The following is a 26,870-nucleotide window of genomic DNA, read 5'->3' as shown; positions in this document are numbered from 1 at the left end:
TGGAGGTTTAGGGGTTAATAGGTTTATTTAGTGGCGGTGATGTGGGAGGCCAGAAGTTTAGTGGTTAATATATTTTATTAGTGGCGGCGATGTCGGGAAGCGGCGGAATAGGGGTTAATAATTTGTATTAGTGGTGGCGATGTCGGGGAGCAGCGGAATAGGGGTTAATAACTTTTATTAGTGGCGCTGATGTCGGGGAGTGGCAGATTAGGGGTTAATAACTTTATTTAGGTATCGGAGATGTCGGGGGCGGCAGGTTAGGGGTGTTTAGACTTGGGGTTTATGTTTGGGTGTAAGGTTTAAACGTAACTACTTTTTCCCCATAGACATCAATGGGGTTGCGTTACGCGATTGCCATTCCGCGCTTCAGGTGTTAGAAAAAAACTAACACCTTCTCCCCATTGATGTCTATGGTGAAAGGGTGCACGAGCACGTCAAAGCAGCCCTTGGATTTTGTGTGGTATGGAGCTTATCGCCACCAAATCGCACGCACAAGGAGGCTTTTCAGAAACCTGTAATGGCAGCGCTATGGAGGGTGAAATAACGCAACTTTTGTTGCGTTCGTTTCGCACCCTCTATAGCGCAAAACTCGTAATCTAGGCAATAGGTAATTAATTAAGATTGAGTAGGTATATCCAAGCAAATGCACTCAAAGCATTAATCAGTAATAATGAATCAATTTCTGCATAACATTTACTTTCCAATTGGCTGTTAATCTTTTGCTTCTGCATTGGTTTACCAAATTTGAATGTACAAACTCCAGACTTTCTGAATTTATCACATAGAAAACTCAGACTATCTAACTAATTCAAACAGACCACCTTTGATGGATTGGAATTGTGTCAGTTTGCGCACTATAAAAGATGCAATTCTTTCATACAGGTGGTGAGAGTCCATGATCCATTACTCCTGGAAACAAATACCCAAGCTGTGGTTCTTAAATACGCTTTATCCTGATGAAAAATAAGATAAGGAGAATCACAAGAAAGAGTAGATAATTCAGAAACTTTTTTAGCAGAAGAAATAGCCAAAAGGAACAAAACCTTCCAAGAAAGAAGCTTAATATCCACTTTATGCATGGGCTCAAACGGAGGAGCCTGCAAAACTTTCAACAGCAAATTAAGATTCCAAGGTGGATAAATTTACTTAATAACAGGCTTAATACAAACCAACGACTGAACAAACCTATGAATGTCAGGAAGATTAGCAATCTTCATATGAAACAAAATTAAAAGAGTGGATATCTGCCCTTTCAAAGAACAGGAAAATAGGTCCTTATCAAGACCATTCTGTAGAAACTGCAAAATTCTAGGAATTCTAAAAGCATGCCAAGAAAAAACATTTATGATCAATTTTTCTCATCAAAGGCTTTTGATCCTGAATCAGAGTCTTAATCACAGAATATGAAAAAAACTCTATGTCTTAGAACTAATTGTTCAGTCTCCAAGCCATCAAGCTAAGAGATTTGAGATCTGGATTACAAAAACGGGCCAAGGTGGCAACTGGACTTCTGAACCAGATCTGCATACCAAACCATGCAAAGCCAAGCTGGATCAATCAGAATAACTGATGATTCCTTCTGCCTGATTTTGGAAATTACTCTGGGAGGAAACACATAGGCAAGATGAAAGGACCAAGGAGCTACTAGAGCATCCACAAACTCCACCTGAGGATCCCTGGACCTCACAAAGTACCTGGAAAGTTTGTTATTTATCTCTGGGAGCAACCAAAGATCCGCAATCTGACAGAAAACCTTCTGATGGAGAGACCATTTTCCTGGATGCAGAGACTGACAACTGAGAAAATCTGCTTCCCAGTTGTTCATTCTAGGAATATGAACAGCAGAAATTAGACAAAGATTGGTTTCTGCCCATGAGAGAATTCCAGACACTTCCCTCATGGCTAGGGAACTGCGAGTTTGCGCTAGATGATTGATATAAGCCACTGCTGTGACATTGTCTGTTTAAAAACGGAGACTCCCTCTTCAACTAAAGCCAACTCGGAAGAGCTCTGAAAATGTCAGTTCAAGAATATTTACTGGCAACCTAGCCTCCCAAGGAGCACAAACACCTTGTGCCTTCAGAGACCACCAGACAGCTCCCCAACCTGAAAGACTTCCATCTTTAGTGATCAGAGTCACAGAAGGACGAGCAAAAGAAGCCCCCTGCATAAGGTGAGGATCCATCCACCAAGACAGAGACTAAACTGTTCTGAGATCTAGAATAATTCACTGAGAAAGCTGAGTATGATCCCTGCACCATTGACGAAGCATACAAAGCTGAAGAAGCACATGACGGAATAGCATCTGATGCAGCAATCATGAGACCTAACACTTATAGGCAAAAAGCGACTGAAGGAAAAGAAAGAGACGGAAGGTTTATACAGCTGATACCAGCTTTAATCTTCTTTGTTCTGTTAGAGATGTTCTCATGGCAACCAAAAGTATTTATACCCCCAGAAAAGTAACCTTTGTCTGAGGAACCAAAGACATTTTTGGAAATATGATTCTCCAACCATGCTGTTGAAAAAACAACATTCTGTTGGTATGAGATTCTGCTAAATGTAAAGATGGAGCTTGAACCAATATATCGTCCAGGTAAGGAAACAAAGCAATACCCTGAGATCTGATTACTGACAGAAGGACACGCAGAACTGTTGTAAACTAAAGGTTTAGAGATATCATCTAAATTATTAGAATTTCTATCCTCAGCCACCTTAAGATCCTTTACCTACAAAGTAGGCAAAAACCTCCTTTAAAAGAGAATGGATATGTTCAATTTAAACAGAGGAAGACCTCTGATCATCAGAGAAAACCTCGACCTCTGAAGACACATCAGAAACATTAGCAGTAACATCAGTTTCAGGAGGTTTATAAATACTAGAAGACAAATTAATAACTGACCTTTTACACTTACTTGAAGGAGGGATAACAGCCAGCATTTCAGACACTGTTGAACATCAGTGTTTTAGCCACTGTTTCCCTCTTTTATAACAATGCTCAATATCTTCATATTCCTTTTACTACCTTTTGTCTCTATAACAAACTAATTTATTCAATTACTCCTTCCCCCTCACCACCTGCACTGTTCATTAGCCCATCTCTCTTAACCATACCTTACTTTTGTATTCATGAACTTCACACATTCCTAAACACTCTCTCCCCCTTGCACCTCATCCCAAAAACAGTCTCATTACTGCAAATCTGCATCTCATGTCACTCTCCCTCTTGCTCATACTAGCTGGTGACATCTCCCCTAATCCTGATCCCCAAAACTTCCGAGCCTTGCACACCCATGTGTGCCTTTCAATAGACCTCAAAAAACAAAACTCAGGTGACCTTAATCTTATTCCTCTTGCATCTAAAGCCATTACCCCTTCACTTGTGCACTCTGGATCTCTCACTCCGTTTGCAACAAGCTCACTTCTATCCATGACCTCTTTATCGTCCACTCTCTCAACCTTCTGGCTCTCACAGAAACCTGGCTCTCTGCTGCAGACACAGCATCCACTGCTGCACTGTCACATGGGGGTCTCCACTTAAGGCACACTCCTAGGTCTGGTAATAGACAAGGAGGTGGTGTAGGTATTTTATTTTCCTCTTGTTGCACCTTTCAACAAATGCAACCCATCTCTTCCTTCGCATTTTCTTCATTTGAAGCACACATGATTCGCTTATTCTCTCCCCTCTCTATACGTGTTGCAGTCATATACCGCCCCCTGGCTCCTCAACTCAATTTCTTGATCACTTTGCTGCCTGGTTACCTTATTTCCTTTCCTAAGACACCCCTGCCCTCTGTAACAACCCACATAGGGTTTTTGTATTGTATTGGAACCCAGATCCAGCGGAACAGCACTTCCTTACAATCACAACCTTCAGGAAATCCTGGGAGTGGATACAGGATCCTGAAAGGACAGTGGTGGCACGGAGGCCTTTAATATGAATGAAAGGGCAAAGACAGAGACAAAGTCAAAACAATCCGAAGTCAGGGCAGGCAGGCGAAGAAAAAGGACAATCCGAAGTCAGGAACAAGGAAATCTGTATAACGGAATCAGAGTTAACACAGACAAAATACAAGGTTAGAACTCCAGAACCAGGAAAATAACCAAGCACTGACTGGGTAGCGTGCTGAGAATATATAGGGAAACTAAGTCACATGACCGGTCACCTGCCCCCAGTAGGTGGAGCAAGCACGGTCAAAAAGAGGAGGTCAGGGACTCAGCGCCATCTTGGTTTTTCCCAGAGACCCTGGCCTGCTCTCCTCCATGAGACCACTCCTCCATTCCTATGCTTAAACGCTGATTCTACCGCAACGGCACGTTCACTGCAAAATTCGGCGGCGAGGAGAGGGGAAGACAGACGCAGGCCGGCGATAGGAGGCCCGGGAGGCAGAGACCGTTATTGCACCACCTCTAGGATGCCACTGGAAGCCAGAAGCGGGTAAGTATCCAGCCATGCCATGACATCCTCATTCTTGCCGACCCTAACATCCCTCTTGGCAATCCCACTGCCTCCTTTACAAAACAACTTCCTCTTTTGGCCTGTCACAATGGACTGACTCTTCCACTCACAAAGATGGTCACTCCCTTGATCTGATTTTCAGCTATTGATGCATTTAAATTTCACAAACTCCCCTTTTCCTCTTTCTGACCATCATCTCCTCACTTGCAACATCACATCCCTCCCTACAACTCTCCCTTCTTCTATCCCTCACACCAAATTTCAAAAAAGCATTAAGTCATTAGATCAGCAACAGCTCGCTAGCTCTCTTGAACCTCTCCTCTCTTCCATCCCCTATTTTTCCTGCCCTGACCAATCTATCTGCCACTATTACTCCACCACCCTTACATGGGTCCTTGACAATCTGGCCCCACCTACCATAGTTCGGAAACCACACTCTTATCCTCAGCCCTGGCATACTCCTCTGACACTGTACCTACGCAGATGTTCCCATATTGCTGAGCGATACTGGAGAATATATCGGAGTTCAGCTACAAGTTCATCTTGAACTCCTACTATTCTGCCCTTAATCTTTATAAACAACATTACTTCTTTACTCTTATCTCTACTCTTTCCTCAAACCTAAAACATCTGTTCTCCACGTTCAATACTATTCTCATCCCACCCCCACCTCCTAATACAACTTCTCTCTCAGCTCAAGATTTTGCCAGCCACTTCAATAACAAAATTGACTCCATCAGAAATGAAATCAGCTGTCAACATATTACCAATCTCCCACCCCCTCAAAAGCTCACAATCATCCAAAACCCTAATAGCCATAAATTTGGCTATTTTGCCCCTGTTACAGAGGAAGAAGTTTCTGCCCTTATACTGTCCTCTCACCTCACTACCTGTCCCCTTGACTTCATCCCCTCACAGCTACTTCCCTCCCTCTCTTCTATCCTTACCCCTATACTCACACACATCTTCAACCTCTCCCTCAGCACTTGTATATTTCCCTCATCTCTAAAACATGCATTTGTCACACCTATCCTCAAAAAAACCTTCTCTCGATCCAACTTCCCCTTCCCACCACCGCCCTATTTCCCTACTCTCTCTTGCCTCAAAGCTTCTTTAAAAGCTAGTATATACACGTCTATCCCATTTCTTTACATTAAGCTTCCTCCTTGACCAAATGCAATCTGGATTTCGTCCCTATCACTCCACAGAGACAGCAATTGTTAAGGTTACCACAACCTACTTACAGCAAAATCCAAAGGCTACTTCTCTCTGCTTATCCTCCTGAATCTGTCTGAAGCCTTTGATACTGTTGACCACCCTCTTTTGCTCTAAACCCTCCAATCTTTCGGCATTTGCAACACAGCTCTCTCGTGGTTCTCTTCCTATCTATCTAACCGTACCTTTAGTGTAGCTGCCTCTGTGGCATCCTCTGTCCCATTACCACTTTCTGTTGGGGTACCGAAAGGCAATGTCCTCATTCCCCTTCTCTTTTCAATCTACACATCATCATTAGGTTCCTTAATAAAGTTCTATGGGTTTCAATATCATTTATATGCCAATGACACCCAAATCTACCTCTCTGCACCAGACCTATCTCCTTCTTTGCTAACCTGTGTCACCAACTGTCTTTCTCATATCTCATCTTGGATGTCCTCTCAGTACCTTAAGAAAATCTCTCCAAAACTGAGCTCATTATTTTTTCCCCTTTCTCCAAAATCTCCACCCCCCACTTTTCTATAACTGTTGATAACTCTATCATTACCCCTATCCTGCATGCCCGATGTTTTGGCGTCACACTTGACTCAGCTCTTTCTTTCACTCCTCACATTCAATATTTGGCTAAAACCTGCCACTTCCACCTTAAAAACATCTCTAAAACTAGACGTTTCCTTACACAAGACAACTAAAATTGGAATCCACTCGATCATCCTTTCCCGCCTCGACTACTGCAACTCCATCCTCTCTAGTCTCCCTAGCTGCCGCTTAGTTCCTTTACAATCCATAATGAATGCCTCTGCCAGGCTCATCTTTCTTACATGTCACTCATCATCTGCTGCACCTCTCTGCCAATCCCTTTACTGGCTTCCTCTTGCCTCCAAGATTAAACACAACATTATCACTCTGACATACAAAGCCCTCAACTGCACTGCTCCCCCCTAGATCTCAGACCTCATCTCCAGATACTCTCCCTCCCGTCCCCTTCACTCTGCTCACAATCTCCAACTCTCCTCCTCTCTTGTTACCTCCTCACATTCCTGTTTACAGGACTTCTCCATACTGGCTCCTATCTTGTGGAACTCTCTGCCTCGCTCCACAAGACTCTCCCCTAGTTTTAAAAGCTTCAAGCACTCCCTAAAGACTATTATTTTGAGATACATAAAACCTACACTAACCTTTCCTAACTCCATTGCTTTCCCCTTGAACCCCTTAGAATGTAAGCATATGAGCCCAACTGTTTGTAGATCACCTTCATAAGAGCCGACTACAAAAGTGCAACTCTCGGCAGGGCCCTCTACCCATTTGATCCCTATAAATGCTATCTTGTATACTGGCTATGTTTAAAACGTTACAGAATCTGTTGGCACTCTACAAATAACTGATAATAATAATAACAGATAAAATTCTTCATACCTGGTGTCGCACTTCCCTGTAAAAAACAAACATAGGAAGTAGTTATATCTATAAAAAAAGAGCAGCATTAGAACGGAATACAAGTATACTGAAGAACCAACACTAGGGGGCAAAGGACTAGTCCTTGCAACACTTGTGGAAGGTCTGTCACTGATTCCCCTTAAAGTGAAAAAGGAGGCACAACCTCCTCCTAGTGGCAGGGAAGACTAATTCCCAGGAGTAATGGATCATGAACTCTTAACCATATGTATGAAAGAAAGCATGCTTCCCATATTGGCCGAAACCAAAACCAATTAATCAGGAGCTGATATTGGAAAGATTGGAATTGACTCCTCTATTTCTAAGTGTCCCCAAAATTATTACTAAATCATTTGTCATTCTATAGAGTCTATTTATCAAAATAATAAAAAAGCAGTTGGGTTAATTAACAATTTCTTCAATTTTTTAATTGAATTTGCCAAATAACCCTTTGACAAGACTGATGGAATGGAAGGCCTCTTTGATAATTAAAAATCTAACAATTCGTAAGTGATTCAAGGTAGTTTATTCACAAAAATGTATAAGAATCTCACAATATGCCAGTAAATATGCTCAACAGAAACTGAAGCACTTGTTTTTACTAGAGAAGACTTTTCATCTTTAAGTATACTATGAATAAATTGTAAGCATTTTAACTTGGATCTGAAGCAATTTTTAATTATGAATATACTTTTTATCTGTTTTTCCGCTATATTCAATAGAAAAGGGTCTTTAAGCTACTACGTATAAAAAAAAAAACCTCAGCTATAGCAAACCCCAAACAACAACTTTTCTTTAACTAATTAAGACATACTTGGAGCTTCTGTTGATTTTTGCTGTTTTATTCTGGACTTAGATCTATCGGATTCTGTTGTTTTTTCTTCTTTGTCTCTAGACTTTACTTTACCAGACTCAGATGCCGAGAGCAGTGTAGATATTTGCCTAAGAAGTAAAAATAAAAGTGTTTATTGTATTACTTGCCAATTCACCCAAACTATCAGCTCTAGCAACAGAGGATTCCATAGTGAATTCCATCATCTTGAGAAACCCATCATTTTTCAGTTAAATCTAATTTGATTTTTCAACTGAACAAAGACATATTGAATATTTCTGCTGTCTAGTATTGTCTGTTTACACACTTAAATATGATATTTTATTTTTGTCTCATCTTAACAGAGAAAATGGCAATATATTTTGTTGGCTGATCAATAATATCAAAACTGTCTGTTGAAAGAATGATGATTATCGGAGAAAGAAAAAAAATCTAATTCCATGTGTATCTTGTTTCATACCCTTCTCCCCTTGTGCTCTAGGTTTAGAGAATTTAAAGGGACACTCAAGTCAAAATGAACTTGTATGATTCAGAAAGAGCAGCAGTTTTATAACACTTTCCAAATTACTTTCATTATCTTTTTTATATTCACACTTTCGGGGGAGCAAGCTCCTACTGAGCATGTGCACAAACTCACAGGGTATACGTATACTAGTCTATGATTGGCTGATGTCTGTCACATGATTCAGGGAGCCGTAAAATGGGAAAGAAAATTAATTTGAGAAGAAAAAAATCTATGGCTTATTTGAAATTCAGAGCAGGTGTTAAATTATTGTATTTTTATTATGCACTTGTTAATCATGCAATTCTACTGAATTTAGTCGTCCTTTAAAGTTTTAAAAAAATGGCTTCTTGAATATCTATACCTTATCTGCAGCATTTTGGGATGAGTGAAGTGAATTCAACCAACATGGATGTTTAGTATGCAGGGATGGATATACATGCCAAGTGTCTAGATATAATATTCTCTGGCACCTCATGTATGTATTTGTATCAAATGCCCTTCCTTAGCGTGTGTACCCACTTCATAAAATATTTCTTTCAGGGGAAGGCTATTTATTTTTCAGTGACCCACCATAAAAAGGGACTTCAAGTTCAGATTTTTGTATATTTCACTTACAGATGATATGAAATGTAATTAAAAGCATTGTTGCACTCACCATACATGTGCCCAAGGGAAAATATGTCCATACTGTTTACTCGTATATGCCTATATGACATTTTCTTTTATCAAGTATGTATTGACTTTGTTTTTGCTACATATTTTCGGTAAGTGACATAAAAAGTAGTTGTCTTTTTACCTGTATACTGGACAGAAGTATGCAAAAAGTTGTCACTTTAGCAAATGTAAGAAGCATCAGAAATTTCCCCAATCCGTACATTCCACATTATCATAATTATAATGATATGCAGTTTTGTATACTTTTTTAGAAGAAAACAGAATGATGCTTGTACAAAGGCTACTGCAATGCGATTTCTATTATTATGATGGTCACAATACAAAAATAGAAGCATAAAATGTCTTATCTGAAATTGAGACTCCCCCTTTACCTTATCAAATATCCCTAATAGTGGAGTATATGGTTGTTGTATTCTGTATATCCCAGGGATGGGGAAATATATGCTTTTTCATATCTCTTGGATAGTTGAATATAATTGACCAATCCCAGACCACTTTCACTGGCATAATTAATACTTGACAGCCACCATATACCTTTCACAAGAAAAAGAGACAGATTATGTTTTATTGAAAACGTTTATTGTTAGAGGCCAGAACACTTACAAATATACAGCTAGATTTAGAGTTTTGCGTTAGCCGTCAAAAGCAGCGCTAAGGGGTCCTAACGCTGCTTTTGGCCGCCCGCTGGTATTTAGAGTCAGCCAGAAAAGGGTCTAACGCTCACTTCCCTACCGCGATTCCAGGCTACCGCAGATCCCCTTACGCCAATTGCGTATCCTATCTTTTCAATGGGATCTGCCTAACGCCGGTATTTGGAGTCTTGGGAGAAGTGAGCAGTAAACCCTTTACCGACAAAACTCCAGCCGCAAAAAAAAAAGTCAGTAGTTAAGAGCTTTATGGGCTAACGCCGGAATATAAAGCTCCTAACTACTGTGCTCTAAAGTACACTAACACCCATAAACTACCTATGTACCCCTAAACCGAGGCCCCCCCACATCGCCGCCACTATAAAAAAAATGTAACCCCTAATCTGCCGACCGGACACCGCCGCCACCTACATTATACCTATAAACCCCAAATCTGCTGCCCCTAACATCGCCGACCCCTATATTATATTTATTAACCCCTAATCTGCCTCCCCCAACGTCGCCGCTACCTTACCTACACTTATTAACCCCTAATCTGCCGACCGGACCTCGCCGCCACTATAATAAATGTATTAACCCCTAAACCGCCGCACTCCCGCCTCGCAAACACTAGAATAAATTTGATTAACCGCTAATCTGGACTCCCTCACATCGCCGCCACCTACCTACAATTATTAACCCCTAATCTCCCGCCCGCAACGTCGCTGCTACTATAATAAAGTTATTAACCCCTAAACCTAACTCTAACCCTAACACCCCCCTAACATAAATATAATTTAAATGAAACAAAATAATATTCCTAAAATTAACTAAATTAATCCTATTTAAAACTAAATACTTACCTATAAAATAAACCCTAATATAGCTACAATATAAATAATTAAATTGTAGCTATTTTAGGATTTATATTTATTTTACAGGCAACTTTGTATTTATTTTAACTAGATACAATAGCTATTAAATAGTTAATAACTATTTAATAGCTACCTAGTTAAAATAATTACAAAATTACCTGTAAAATAAATCCTAACCTAAGTTACAAATACACCTAACACTACACTATCATTAAATTAATTAAATAAATTACATACAATTAGCTAAAATAAAATACAATAAAATAAACTATACTATAATAAAAAAAAAAACACTAAATTAAAAAAAATAAAAAAAGAATTACAAGCAGTTTAAACTAATTACACCTAATCTAAGCCCCCTAATAAAATAAAAAATCCCCCCAAAATAAAAAATTCCCTACCCTATTCTAAAATACAAAAGTAATCAGCTCTTTTACCAGCCCTTAAAAGGGCTTTTTGCGGGGCATTGCCCCAAAGTAATCAGCTCTTTTACCTGAAAATAAAAATACAATACCCCCCCAACATTACAACCCATGACCCACACACCCCTACTATAACCCACCCAAACCCCCCTTAAATAAACCTATCGCTAACCCCCTGAAGATCATCCTACCTTGAGTCGTCTTCACCCAGCCGAGCCGAATTCTTAATCCAAGGTGCGCAGAGGAGGTCCTTGATCCGGTAGAAGTCTTCATCCAAGCGGCTAAGAAGAGGTCCTCTATCCGGTAGAAGTGTTCATCCAGGCGGCGTCTTTAATCTTCATCCATCCGGAGTGGAGCGGAGCCATCTTCAACGGAGCCGACGGACTAACGACGAATGAAGGTTCCTTTAAGGGACGTCATCCAAGATGGCGTCCCTTCAATTCCGATTGGCTGATAGAATTCTATCAGCCAATCGGAATTAAGGTAGAAAAAATCTGATTGGCTGATGCAATCAGCCAATCAGATTGAAGTTCAATCCGATTGGCTGATCCAATCAGCCAATCGTATTGAACTTGCATTCTATTGGCTGATCGGAACAGCCAATAGAATGCGAGTTCAATACGATTGGCTGATTGGATCAGCCAATAGGATTGAACTTCAATCTGATTGGCTGATTGCATCAGCCAATCAGATTTTTTCTACCTTAATTCTGATTGGCTGATAGAATTCTATCAGCCAATCGGAATTGAAGGGACGCCATCTTGGATGACGTCCCTTAAAGGAACCTTCATTCGTCGTTAGTCCGTCGGTTGAAGAGGATGGCTCCACGTCGGCTCCGTTGAAGATGGCTCCGCTCCGGATGGATGAAGATTTAAGACGCCACCTGGATGAACACTTCTACCGGATGGAGGACCTCTTCTTAGCCGCTTGGATGAAGACTTCTACCGGATCAAGGACCTCCTCTGCGCACCTTGGATGAAGAATTCGGCTCGGCTGGGTGAAGACGACTCAAGGTAGGATGATCTTCAGGGGGTTAGCGATAGGTTTATTTAAGGGGGGTTTGGGTGGGTTAGAGTAGGGGTGTGTGGGTGGTGAGTTGTAATGTTGGGGGGGGTGTATTTTATTATTATTTTCAGGTAAAAGAGCTGATTACTTTGGGGCAATGCCCCGCAAAAGGCCCTTTTAAGGGCTATTTGTAATTTAGTATAGGGTAGGGCATTTTATTATTTTGGGGGGCTTTTTTATTTTATTAGGGGGCTTAGATTAGGTGTAATTAGTTTAAGCTGCTTGTAATTCTTTTTTATTTTTTGTAATTTAGTGTTTGTTTGTTTTTTGTATTATAGTATAGTTTATTTTATTGTATTTTATTTTAGCTAATTGTATGTAATTTATTTAATTAATTTAATGATAGTGTAGTGTTAGGTGTATTTGTAACTTAGGTTAGGATTTATTTTACAGGTAATTTTGTAATTATTTTAACTAGGTAGCTATTAAATAGTTATTAACTATTTAATAGCTATTGTATCTAGTTAAAATAAATACAAAGTTGCCTGTAAAATAAATATAAATCCTAAAATAGCTACAATGTAATTATTATTTATATTGTAGCTATATTAGGGTTTATTTTATAGGTAAGTATTTAGTTTTAAATAGGATTAATTCAGTTAATTTTAGGAATATTATTTTGTTTCATTTAAATTATATTTATGTTAGGGGGGTGTTAGGGTTAGGTTTAGGGGTTAATAATTTTATTATAGTAGCGGCAACGATGCGGGCGGGAGATTAGGGGTTAATAATTGTAGGTAGGTGGCGGCGATGTTAGGGAGGGCAGATTAGGGGTTAATCAAATTTATTCTAGTGTTTGCGTGGCGGGAGTGCGGCGGTTTAGGGGTTAATACATTTATCATAGTGGCGGCGAGGTCCGGTCAGCAGATTAGGGGTTAATAAGTGTAGGTAAGGTAGCGGCGACGTTGGGGGGCAGATTAGGGGTTAATAAATATAATATAGGGGTCGGCGGTGTTAGGGGCAGCAGATTAGGGGTTCATAGGGATAATGTAGGTTGCGGCGGTGTCCGGATCGGCAGATTAGGGGTTAATAATATAATGCAGGTGTCAGCGATAGCGGGGGCGGCAGATTAGGGGTTAATAAGTGTAAGGTTAGGGGTGTTTAGACTCGGGGTTCATGTTAGGGTGTTAGGTGCAGACTTAGAGAGTGTTTCCCCATAGGAAACAATGGGGCTGCGTTAGGAGCTGAACGCTGCTTTTTTGCAGGTGTTTTGCAGCCCCATTGTTTCCTATGGGGAAATCGTGCACAAGCACGTTTTAGCTGCTTACCGCTACCGTAAGCAACGCTGGTATTGAGGGTTGAAGTGGAGCTAAGTTAGGCTCAACGCACCCTTTTTTGAGCCTAACGCAGCCCCTCAGACAACTCTAAATACCAGCATTGTCTTAATGGTGCGCTGGGAAAAAAAAGCAGCGTTAGCTACGCAGGTCTTTACCGACAAAATTCTAAATCTAGCCGATAGTAATCTCTCGAAATTTAAAATAGCCCAATTCAAATGAAGAATCTCATCTTGTTTAACTGCTTTCTAAATTTATCAGAAGTGCTAAGATCCCTTATCCACTATATACTACTAAATAAAATACAACTCAGCAGGTATTAATTTTGTGGCAGTAATCAAGCTTTATGATAAAAATTAACCATTTCTGCAGAGTTAAAGAGACAGTAAACACTGAGATTTTTATATAAAATGTTTAGTTATATATTTTACCCCCTTTTCATGTAATTTAGCTCTGAAAATTGGGCAATTTCTTTCTCAGAACTATAAATGCACCATGTTGACTCATCGAGGCGAATCCTGCTACATTTATGTCCCTGATTACATTATTAGATAACTGAAAGACATTGTACTTTATACTAACTTTATAACAGTGGTTAGCCTTGTTGTCTGTGGACTAAAGTCCAGATTGGCTCCTCCAAATAAAACAAATTGGTGGGTGGAGTTTGGCTATTGAAAAATAAATGCAGTAAAAGGGATGTTAATTTGTTTAAAAAACATTTAAAGGGACATTAAACCCCCAAAAAATATTTCATGATTCAGGTAGGGAATACAATTTAAAATAACTTTCCAAATTACTTCTATTATCTTATTTGCTTCATTCTTTAGATATTCTTTGTTGAAGAAATAGCAATGCACATGGGTGAGCCAATCACACAAGGCATCTATGTGCATTTACCAATCAGCAGCTACTGAGCATATCTAGATATGCTTTTCAGCAAAGCATATCAAGAGAATAAAGCAAATTAGATAATAGAAGTAAATTAAAAAGTTGTTTAAAAGTGCTTGCTCTTTCCAAATCATGAAAGAAAAAATTTGGGTTTCATGTCCCTTTAAGATTTGTTATTCAATAGCAGCACAACAGAAATGCCTTGTAATTACACGGTGTTGTTTGTCTCTTTAAAGAAATTCACCTTCCTAAAATGGGTTTTAATGGTCCTGTGTATTACATCTTCTTAGAGTTTAGTGATATTGACATTTGTTCTTTTTGCAGCTAGCATTTGCATGCAGATGACACATGTGACAGAGACCGCAGCAGTAAACAGTATGTAAAAGAGGATTCACTGTTTAAATGAAGCTGTGGTTGGATATCTCGGATAACTGAACTTGCGCAGTTTGGAATCTTTCCTTCTTCTTGTTACCTGATTTTAAAGCAGCGACACTGGAGTGTGGCGCTGATTAAATACATAGGGTATATGGTGTATCACCTATTGGCTGCACCAGATGCCTGTCAAAATGTAGAAAAAATGGATTTCCCTAGGAGGCAGCTGGGGCATAGGTAAAGGGTGGAAGAATATAAAGTAATTTATTAGTGAAAAAAATCATTATTAGAAAAATGAGAGTCTGTATGTATATAGATTAAAGCTGTAATATAATTAAATGTAGTTGTTGTTTTTTACCATCAATTTAGTTTAGGCAGAATTCTCTTATACAATGTAAAAAGCCGTAAGCTGAGGTCTTCTGTGGGAAAAGGAGATCTAGGGGCTCGCCAAAGGCTCGCCGGAAACAAAAGTTATGAAGCAGAGATCTAAAGACCGATGCTCCATAACCTGTCCTCCTGCTCTGAGGCGGCGGACAGAAATCAACCCGATCGAATACGATCGGGTTGATTGACACCCCCTGCTAGCGGCCAATTGGCTGCAAATCTGCAGGGGGCGGTATTGCACCAGCAGTTCACAAGAACTGCTGGTGCAATGATAAATGCCGAGAGCGTATGCTGTTGGCATTTATCGATGTGCAGCGGACATGATCCGCAATATCGGATCATGTCCGCTTGCACATTAATAAATAGGCCCCCTAATGTGCTTGAATGTGCAGATTCACTACGCAAAGATCTATTTTACATTTCTTAAATTCTGATTTGCTTTATTGGCAGGACACATTACAAATCGATGTTGCCAAAGCCAATTGTTTATAGAATGGGGATCATGAGATGTGGTAGGGAACATTCAGAATCTGCAAAATTGGGCATAAATGGGATATATGGGGGGGATCTAAGCCTTTTAGAGGTTTATGTGGAACTTCATAGTTTATGGCATGTAATGATGTAGTCAGCTGCACACTGCGTTGTGTTTTCCTATCTTTTTTAAGGACATTTTTATTTCTCATCATTGAAAGACAATGCAGGTATCTGAGCTGATCTAATTATTGGACGCAATCTTCCCTCTTATTGGAGTATTTTGAGAACTGTAGGAGAAAATGTATTTCATCTTCTACTCCCCCTTGTCACATTGTTAGCTTTCAGTTGCCATGTTTTTCTGTGTCTACTCGTCTATGAGCTTGCTTCCATTGAGTCGTTAAAAATGGAGCCGTAAACTACCGAAGAGGCCGACAGCTAAAAGTAATTTACGGCTCCATTTTAGTACCAAGTTTCCATTGAAATATTTTGCGCATTGCGTGCAATCGCTCTTTTCGTATAGCTGTAAGTTAACGCTTCAATCTGACGTCAGATTTCTTGAAAATCAATTAGTTGCTAAGGTAACTCGACCTTACGCTATAGAATTTACTCTATAAGAGTAGGGGGCGCCCTAAATTACAATTGTAACAGTGGTGAGAAATGATCCTATTATATACAAATTTCTAGCAATCAGATCAGAGCAATCAAAAGTGAGAAATATTAAAAATAAAAGATAAAAAATGTCATAGAATATGTATTAAATAAATAATTCTATTCTATAGAATTTACATTTAACATCCGTGCTCCTTACCTGTGATCACCTCTGAAGAAAAATAAGGATACACTTATCCATATTTTTAACAATAATCAAATACTATTTGTTAATTATATTAACCACTTCATAAATATAAGTAATATGTATTGCTGCCCTAGGCATAGGTCTAGTTTGAATTCTGTAGATATGTTCTTGCATATATTATTATATATAAATATATACTGATTTTTCTATTAGAATATAAGTTCAACTATTCCTATACATGAGTAGAGATGGGTGAATGTTTAGCAACATTCGAAAAATGAAACAAATTTTAACACATTCGTTCATTCAAATCGAATTTCGAATGTTTACATAACATTCGATTTTTGAATGTTCGGTTTCAAATTTTACGATTACATTTAAAAATATTAGTTTAGAAAAATTCGAATTTATATATTTGTAATAGTATTTCTAATGCTTTCTTTAAATGTAATATTCAAATGAAGCAATATTCGAATTCGAAAAATTTGAATTTATATGTTTGTAATAGTATTTCTAATGCTTTCTTTAAATGTAATATTAGAATTATTCAATATTCGATCGAAATAGAAACATTCGCATTGATATATTTGTATCTATTTATGCATAGAACAACAATGTATGCCAATACTCTTAACATAAGAGACTAAGTATCATGTAAAAAACCTATTTTTAAAGGAGTCCTTTATCAAGTATTATCGTCGTAGTGACCTGTATAATATCAGGTATTATGCAAAGAGCTCCAAATAACTGTTTACTTAGTCCCAAGTAAGTAAAGTATTTAACTTATTTTCTCCAACGGAGAATGTTGTTGCTACGTAGCAGCTGAATCAATGCACTGCGTTTCTGTTGCCTCCTTCTGTGCTTATGGAACTGGAAGAAGATCCGGACAACTTCTGTGGGCAAGGTTCGCAAGGCGAGGAAGCCTCCCAAGACTCTCCTACAGGAAATGTTCCAGAGTAAAACCAACTTCTTAGTACTGTTCCAAGTAGCTTGTCTGTGCTGTCTCAGCTCCGCCACAATGGGTATGGTAATTCCTCGTCTACTCTGAGGTTCTGACGTCAGTGGGTCAATACACCTGTGATAGGCTCAGGAGGAGGGTATGTATAATCTGTAACCGGCAAGAGGCTCTGATGAAATGTGTCAGATGTTATTTTGTATGTTCCTGATATCACACATCTGAATAAAAAGAACTTTCTTTGTTCATCAAGTACGGGTCTTCTGTGGCTTTCTTTGTTGGATAATTATTTGTATCTATTATGTATCAATTTACTAGATTCCCTACCACATAAACTATTGAACTTCTGAATAGTATTTGTTAAATAGAATGTTAAATTCGAAATTTCGAATGTGGACATTCGATCTAATTATAAACATTCTAATTCGAAAGTGACATTAAAAAACTGTAAATAGCATTCGATTATAGAATTTTTAAGAATATTCGTTCGTATCAACATTTGTATTTGTAATTCGAATTTCGGTAATAACATTCGTTCTAACATTCAAATTCAGAAATTTACACATTCGCCCATCCCTATACATGAGACAACATTAATAAATATGACTTATTACAATTTATTTCTACATTAAAACACTTGCATTATTTGCAAGTTTTATAGTTTCAATAGAAAAAAGGTCTCAAAAACATAATTTATGCTTACCTGATAAATTTATTTCTCTTGTAGTGTATCCAGTCCACGGATCATCCATTACTTGTGGGATATATTCCCTTCCCAACAGGAAGTTGCAAGAGGATCACCCACAGCAGAGCTGCTATATAGCTCCTCCCCTCACTGTCATATCCAGTCATTCGACCGAAACAAGACGAGAAAGGAGAAACCATAGGATGCAGTGGTGACTGTAGTTTAATTAAAAATTTAGACCTGCCTTAAAAGGACAGGGCGGGCCGTGGACTGGATACACTACAAGAGAAATAAATTTATCAGGTAAGCATAAATTATGTTTTCTCTTGTTAAGTGTATCCAGTCCACGGATCATCCATTACTTGTGGGATACCAATACCAAAGCTTAAGTACACGGATGATGGGAGGGACAAGGCAGGAACTTAAACGGAAGGAACCACTGCCTGTAGAACCTTTCTCCCAAAAACAGCCTCCGAAGAAGCAAAAGTGTCAAATTTGTAAAATTTTGAAAAGGTGTGAAGCGAAGACCAAGTCGCAGCCTTGCAAATCTGTTCAACAGAGGCCTCATTTTTAAAAGCCCAGGTGGAAGCCACAGCTCAAGTAGAATGAGCTGTAATCCTCTCAGGGGGCTGCTGTCCAGCAGTCTCATAGGCTAAGCGTATTATGCTCCGAAGCCAAAAGGAGAGAGAGGTTGCCGAAGCTTTTTGACCTCTCCTCTGTCCAGAGCAAACGACAAACAGGGCAGATGTTTGACAAAAATCTTTAGTCGCCTGTAAGTAGAACTTCAAGGCACGGACTACGTCCAGATTATATAAAAGACGTTCCTTCTTTGAAGAAGGATTAGGACACAATGATGGGACAACAATCTCTTGATTGATATTCCTGTTAGAAACCACCTTAGGTAAAAACCCAGGTTTGGTACGCAGAACTACCTTGTCTGAATGAAAAATCAGATAAGAAGAATCACAATGTAGGGCAGATAACTCCGAGACTCTTCGAGCCGAGGAAATAGCCATCAAAAACAGAACTTTCCAAGATAAAAGTTTAATATCAATGGAATGAAGGGGTTCAAACGGAACTCCCTGAAGAACTTTAAGAACCAAGTTTAAGCTCCACGGAGGAGCAACCGTTTTAAACACAGGCTTAATCCTAACTAAAGCCTGACAAAAAGCCTGGACGTCTGGAACTTCTGCCAGACGCTTGTGCAAAAGAATAGATAGAGCAGAGATCTGTCCTTTTAAAGAACTAGCTGATAAGCCTTTGTCCAAACCCTCTTGGAGAAAGGACAATATCCTAGGAATCCTAACCTTACTCCATGAGTAACTCTTGGATTCGCACCAATAAAGGTATTTACACCATATCTTATGGTAGGCTTTCGTGCCTGTATTAAGGTATCAATAACTGACTCAGAGAAGCCACGCTTTGATAAAATCAAGCGTTCAATCTCCATGCAGTCAGTCTCAGAGATATTAGATTTGGATGATTGAAAGGACCTTGTATTAGAAGGTCTTGTCTCAGAGGTAGAGTCCATGGTGGACAGGATGACATGTCCACTAGGTCTGCATACCAGGTCCTGCGTGGCCACGCAGGCGCTATCAGAATCACTGATGCTCTCTCCTGTTTGATCTTGGCAATCAGATGAGGGAGCAGAGGGAACGGTGGAAACACATAAGCCAGGTTGAAGAACCAAGGCGCTGCTAGAGCATCTATCAGTGTCGCTTCTGGGTCCCTGGACCTGGAACCGTAACAAGGAAGCTTGGCGTTCTGGCGAGAAGCCATGAGATCCAACTCTAGTTTGCCCCAACGCAGAATCAATTGAGCAAACACCTCCGGATGGAGTTCCCACTCCCCTGGATGAAAAGTCTGACGACTTAGAAAATCCACCTCCCAGTTCTCTACGCCTGGGATATGGATCGCTGACAGGTGGCAAGAGTGAGACTCTGCCCAACGAATTATCTTGGAGACTTCTGCCATCGCTAGAGAACTCCTGGTTCCCCCTTGATGGTTGATGTAAGCCACAGTCGTGATGTTGTCCGACTGAAACCTGATGAACCTCAGTGTTGCTAACTGAGGCCAAGCCAGAAGAGCCTTGTATATGGCTCTTAACTCCAGAATATTTATTGGGAGGAGTTTCTCCTCCTGAGTCCATGATCCCTGCGCCTTCAGGGAGTTCCAGACTGCACCCCAACCTAGAAGGCTGGCATCTGTTGTTACAATTGTCCAGGCTGGCCTGCGAAAGGACATACCCTTGGACAGATGGACCCGAGATAACCACCAGAGAAGAGAATCTCTGGTCTCTTGATCCAGATTTAGTAGCAGGGACAGATCTGAGTAATCCCCGTTCCACTGACTTAGCATGCATAATTGCAGCGGTCTGAGATGCAGGCGCGCAAATGGCACTATGTCCATTGCCGCCACCAATAAGCCGATTACTTCCATACACTGAGCCACTGACGGGCGTGGAATGGAATGAAGGACACGGCAAGCATTTAGAAGTTTTGCTAACCTGGACTCCGTCAGGTAAATTTTCATCTCTACGGAATCTATAAGAGTCCCTAGGAAGGAGACTCTTGTGCGTGGGGACAGAGAACTCTTTTCCACGTTCACTTTCCACCCATGCGACCTCAGAAATGCCAGAACTATCTCTGTATGGGACTTGGCAATTTGAAAGTTTGACGCCTGTATCAGGTTGTCGTCTAGATAAGGGGCCACCGCTATGCCTCGTGGTCTTAGAACCGCCAGAAGTGAGCCCAGAACCTTTGTAAAAATTCTTGGGGCTGTGGCCAACCTGAAGGGAAGAGCTACAAACTGGTAATGCCTGTCTAGAAAGGCAAACCTTAGGAACCGATGATGATCTTTGTGAATCGGTATGTGAAGGTAGGCATCCTGTAAATCCACTGTGGTCATGTACTGACCCTCTTGGATCATTGGTAGGATGGTCCGAATAGTTTCCATTTTGAATGATGGAACTCTGAGGAATTTGTTTAAGATCTTTAGATCCAAGATTGGTCTGAAGGTTCCTTCTTTCTTTGGAACCACAAACAGATTTGAATAAAAACCCTGTCCTTGTTCCGTCCGCGGAACTGGGTGGATCACTCCCATTACTAGGAGTTTTTGCACACAGCTTAGGAATGCTTCTTTCTTTATCTGGTTTTCTGATAACCTTGAAAGATGAAATCTCCCTTGAGGAGGAGAAGCCTTGAAGTCCAGAAGATATCCCTGAGATATGATCTCCAACGCCCAGGGATCCTGGACATCTCTTGCCCACGCCTGGGCGAAGAGAGAAAGTCTGCCCCCCACTAGATCCGTTTCCGGATAGGGGGCCGTTCCTTCATGCTGTCTTGGGGGCAGCAGCAGGCTTTCTGGCCTGCTTGCCCTTGTACCAGGACTGGTTAGGTTTCCAGGCCTGTCTGGAATGAGCAACAGTTCCTTCCTGTTTTGTAGCGGAGGAAGTTGATGCTGCTCCTGCCTTGAAATTTCGAAAGGCACGAAAATTAGACTGTTTGGCCTTTGATTTGGCCCTGTCCTGAGGAAGGGTATGACCCTTACCTCCAGTAATGTCAGCAATAATTTCTTTCAAGCCGGGCCCGAATAAGGTCTGCCTCTTGAAAGGAATATTAAGTAATTTAGACTTTGAAGTCACGTCAGCTGACCAAGATTTAAGCCATAGTGCCCTACGAGCCTGGATGGCAAATCCGGAATTCTTAGCCGTTAGTTTAGTCAAATGTACAATGGCATCAGAAACAAATGAGTTAGCTAGCTTAAGTGATCTAAGCTTGTCCATAATTTCATCCAATGGAGCTGTGTGAATGGCCTCTTCCAGAGACTCAAACCAGAATGCCGCAGCAGCAGTGACAGGCGCAATGCATGCAAGGGGCTGCAGGATAAAACCTTATTGAACAAACATTTTCTTAAGGTAACCGTCTAATTTTTTATCCATTGGATCCGAAAAAGCACAACTGTCCTCAACCGGGATAGTGGTATGCTTTGCTAAAGTAGAAACTGCTCCCTCCACCTTAGGGACCGTTTGCCATAAGTCCCGTGTAGTGGCGTCTATTGGGAACATTTTTCTAAATATAGGAGGAGGGGAAAAGGGCACACCAGGTCTATCCCACTCCTTGCTAATAATTTCTGTAAGCCTTTTAGGTATAGGAAAAACATCAGTACACACCGGCACCGCATAGTATCTATTCCCTAGAAAAATATTTTAACTGCACATACCTTCTTGCAGGAAAACCTGCACGCCATTCCCCCTCTGAAGTACCTCACTCCTCAGAATGTGTGAGAGCAGCAAATGGATCTTAGTTACTTCTGCTAAGATCATAGAAAACGCAGGCAGATTCTTCTTCCAAATACTGCCTGAGATAAACAGCACACTCCGGTGCCATTTAAAAATAACAAACTTTTGATTGAAGAAATAAACTAAGTATAAAACACCACAGTCCTCTCACGACCTCCATCTATGTTGAGGGTTGCAAGAGAATGACTGGATATGACAGTGAGGGGAGGAGCTATATAGCAGCTCTGCTGTGGGTGATCCTCTTGCAACTTCCTGTTGGGAAGGGAATATATCCCACAAGTAATGGATGATCCGTGGACTGGATACACTTAACAAGAGAAAAGCACAATTTTCCTCTTTTACATCTAGTTGAGCTGGGTGTAATATTTCTCAATGTATCGACAGCCTCCGACAGTGTATTAACGGTTTGCGCTTTCATTGGAAACCTGATATAATTTATTGATTAACGGCTTCTATTACTTTCTATGGCTGCCGATATTGAGGTATAACGCGCCACTGGAAACAGTCGATAAAATTGCTTCCGACAGCATATTTATCGGTTTGCGAGCGCACGCAAACGGAATTACGGCTCAATGGAAGCGAGCTCTATATTGTATATTAGGCGCACTTACTCTGTAGTGATACAGAATCTATCTTTGTTTTGGGGATTTTACATTTGGGGGTATAAGTTATTTTTTTAGTCTAGAGCACATTGACATCTGCATGTTAGAGTGGATGTGTTAAACCCCTCACAAAATAGACTTCTATGGGGGTGTACAGCAAAATGTATGTTGGATATTGCTAGAGCGCTAAGCTGATGATGCGCTAAGTCAAGGGTGGAGTTCATTATGTAGTTTTGTGCTATACTATTAATAATACTGGTTTACTTCAGGTCTCAAGAAGCGCTAAATTTGACAGTTGTACTTTGGATTGTGCTTGAAAGCAATGCTTAAAGGGATACTAACACCAAATTTTGTCTTTCATGATTCAGATAGAGCAGGCAATTTTAAGCAACTTTCTAATTTACTCCTATTATCAATTTTTATTCATTCTCTTGCTATCTTTATTTGAAAAGCAGGAATGAGCCGGCCTATCTTTAGTTCAGCACCTGGGTAGTGCTTGCTGATTGGTGGCTAAATGTAGCCACCAATCAGCAAGTGCAACTCAGTGTGCTGAAAACAAAATGTGTCGGCTCCAATCCTTAGATTCCTGCTTTTTCAAATAAAGATAGCAAGAGATTCGAGGAAAAATTAATGATAGGCTTAAATGAGAAAGTTGCTTAAAATTGCATGCTCTATCTGAATCATGAAAGAAAAAAATTGGGTTTATTATGCCTTTAACTCACTACTTCAAATAGAAGCATAATCCACAAGTTAATGGCGCTTCATGCACAATTGCAAGTATAAGGGGGGGCTAAAAGAGTTTTGGCCATGTTTAGAAGATCTGTTTGAAACTCGTTACCATCCATCTGTTACAAGATTGAGCATTATTCTTAGAGCGAGACAAAGAACAAGATAACGCAAAATTTATAATCTTGCCCAATGTACATAACAATAGACAATGAACTGTGAATCTTATCACTTAGCATCCAAAAAAGCTTTCATGACAAAATTTCAAAGTAAATTATTGTAGATGTTGCCTGTATTAGGAACTAATTGTCAAAATCCATTGTGCATCATAATCTGTTCATGCCTTAAAAAGTTAATATTTTTTTGATATGATAATGCTTAAAGGGATAGTAAACCCAAAAAATTTTTTTAGCTTTTTTTAAAACTCCATATTCAGTTATTAAAATCCGCAAATAATACCTATTAGCCATTTTTTAGCATTTACATGCAATTTGCTAAATTAAATTTAAATGCTGCCAAACCCTTCTATTGCATCATTATGCAGCCGAATTGACGATTTCTACCTAGGTAGAACTAATATGGCGTCATGCATGCACTCCTACATCACCTCGCCAGAAGTGTGATGTAGGAGTGGGCGTGGCGCATCAGAGCGATGAAGACGAAGGGATGCTGTCAGTGCCGCATTGGCCAGCCGGGATGGCAGGAGATTTCCCAGTGGGCCGGTGGCTTACGAAGCCAGAGGGACGTTTTTAAAGCGCGGTGGATTGTCAGCTGCAGGCCCAGCTGTTCTTAGTAGGGCTGGTGTTCTGTCAGATTCTGCGTCACAGACCCAGTGGAACCAGTGGAGTGGAGCATTGAGCAGATATGGGTGATAGGCACCAGGCCAGACCAGGGGTGTGTGTGCTGGGGCTGGTCTCCCTTTGGAGTAGATGTGTGTGTGCTGGGGCCGGTCTCCCTCTGGAGCAGATGTGTGTGTGCTGGGGCCAGTCTCCCTCTGGAGCAGATGTGTGTGTGCTGGGGCCGGTCTCCCTCTGGAGCAGATGTGTGTGTGCTGGGGCCGGTCTCCCTCGGGAGCAGATGTGTGTGTGCTGGGGCCGGTCTCCCTCTGGAGCAGATGTGTGTGTGCTGGGGCCGGTCTCCCTCTGGAGCAGATGTGTGTGCTGGGGCCGGTCTCCCTCTGGAGCAGATGTGTGTGTGCTGGGGCCGGTCTCCCTCTGGAGCAGATGCGTGTGTGCTGGGGCCGGTCTCCCTCTGAAGCAGATGTGTGTGTGCTGGGGCCGGTCTCCCTCTGAAGCAGATGTGTGTGTGCTGGGGCCGGTCTCCCTCTGGAGCAGATGTGTGTGTGCTGGGGCCGGTCTCCCTCTGGAGCAGATGTGTGTGTGCTGGGGCCGGTCTCCCTCTGGAGCAGATGTGTGTGTGCTGGGGCTGGTCTCCCTCTGGAGCAGATGTGTGTGTGCTGGGGCCGGTCTCCCTCTGGAGCAGATGTGTGTGTGCTGGGGCCAGTCTTCCTCTGGAGCAGATGTGTATGTGCTGGGGCCGGTCTCCCTCTGGAGTAGATGTGTGTGTGCTGGGGCTGGTCTCCCTCTGGAGCAGATGTGTGTGTGCTGGGGCCGGTCTCCCTCTGGAGTAGATGTGTATGTGCTGGGGCCGGTCTCCCTCTGGAGCAGATGTGTGTGTGCTGGGGCTGGTCTCCCTCTGGAGCAGATGTGTGTGTGCTTGGCCGGTCTCCCTCTGGAGCAGATGTGTGTGTGCTGGGGCTGGTCTCCCTCTGGAGCAGATGTGTGTGTGCTTGGCCGGTCTCCCTCTGGAGCAGATGTGTGTGTGCTGGGGCTTGTCTCCCTCTGGAGCAGATGTGTGTGTGCTTGGCCGGTCTCCCTCTGGAGTAGATGTGTATGTGCTGGGGCCGGTCTCCCTCTGGAGCAGATGTGTGTGTGCTGGGGCCGGTCTCCCTCTGGAGCAGATGTGTGTGTGCTTGGCCGGTCTCCCTCTGGAGCAGATGTGTGTGTGCTGGGGCCGGTCTCCCTCTGGAGCAGATGTGTGTGTGCTGGGGCCGGTCTCCCTCTGGAGCAGATGTGTGTGTGCTTGGCCAGTCTCCCTCTGGAGCAGATGTGTGTGTGCTGGGGCCGGTCTCCCTCTGGAGCAGGTATATGTGATGAGCGGCAGGCCCGACCAGGAGTGTGTGTGCTGGGGCCGGTCTCCCTCTGGAGCAGATGTGTGTGTGTGCTGGGGCCGGTCTCCCTCTGGAGCAGGTATACGTGATGGGCAGCCGGCCAGACTGGGGGGGGGGGGGTGCTTGGGCCGGTCTCCAAAACTTTCCAGGGCTGGTCTGATTTTCCAGTCCGGTCCTGGATGCTGTGGTAGCAGTTCACATAGTAGGAGTGCACAGAGCAGAATGACAACTGGAAATAAACATTATTGGCCCAAAACGGCAGCTCAGTTATTACATAATATATGCGCTTGCGATATTTTAGGTATGCAGATACCCTGTGCATTGCGCATGCGACCACTCACACAAGTTACAATGCCGAAATTGAGGACCGTAGCTCATTGAAATATTCAAATTTCATGATCAGTGCTGCAGCGCTATTGGAGGAATAGCTGGCACAGATTATCTGCAACTCCAGCCTACATTTATGGGCGGTCGTTACGGCTGTTTACAGGGGAAAATAAAATATATATTTTTTTTTTACACATTAAAGCTTTGATTAAGGTAAGAATCAGTAGTTTTTAATCTAGGACACCATAACTAAGTGTTTATGTATTCTGTATTACTTTCCAAAAGTAAATATTTCTAACCCTTTAAGTCATGGTACATATGAAAAATACTTTAAATAGTTGTGGTGTTTTCTTCTTAATATAGTTTTATTATAATTAGTCTCTAATTTTACAAAGTTCCTTTTAAGGACTATTTAAGTGTTAATAGTGTTAAAGTGATTTATTCTTTGCCAAGAGGAATTTTCTGCTGGGGGCAATAAAATACTTTGTGATCTCTCTGTAGATCTGACTTTAAATAACACGAAGGTCCATTGTCTCTGTACTTTTGTCCATTAATTCATAGCAAAAACACAGCTGTATGCATATGTTAAGAAAGCATGGGATTTATACATTTGGTTGTAGCACCCTAGAAAATCCATAGGACAAATTAACCTATAAGAAGTATCCCATGGGTGATCCCTAGAAATCAAGTTGAAAAGTCATCAAGGTCAAAATTAAACTTTTTTTTTTTTTTTTTTTAAATTGACTTTGTTTCCTTGGTATGCTTTGGTGAAGAGCATACCTAGTAGGCTTAAGAGTGCACGTTTCGGA

The 26,870-nt window shown here is 41.2% G+C and overlaps 1 protein-coding gene across 1 annotated transcript in view; it reads right to left on the bottom strand.

Annotated features, from left to right (window-relative positions):
* LOC128640465 (cilia- and flagella-associated protein 46-like) overlaps positions 1-26,870 on the bottom strand; it is a 638,812-nt gene that overhangs the window by 105,703 nt on the left and 506,239 nt on the right. The window contains exons 57-58 of the mRNA XM_053692944.1: positions 7,961-8,050; positions 7,188-7,192 (exon numbers count right to left, since the gene is read on the bottom strand). Coding sequence (XP_053548919.1) covers positions 7,188-7,192; positions 7,961-8,050 — 95 coding nt within the window. The remainder of the gene's footprint in view (positions 1-7,187; positions 7,193-7,960; positions 8,051-26,870) is intronic.

The sequence above is a fragment of the Bombina bombina genome, chromosome 9 (genome assembly GCF_027579735.1).
Source record: "Bombina bombina isolate aBomBom1 chromosome 9, aBomBom1.pri, whole genome shotgun sequence".
Taxonomy (NCBI): domain Eukaryota; kingdom Metazoa; phylum Chordata; class Amphibia; order Anura; family Bombinatoridae; genus Bombina; species Bombina bombina.
Note: the sequence above shows the minus strand (reverse complement) of the source record. Positions and strands in the feature narration are given on the sequence as shown.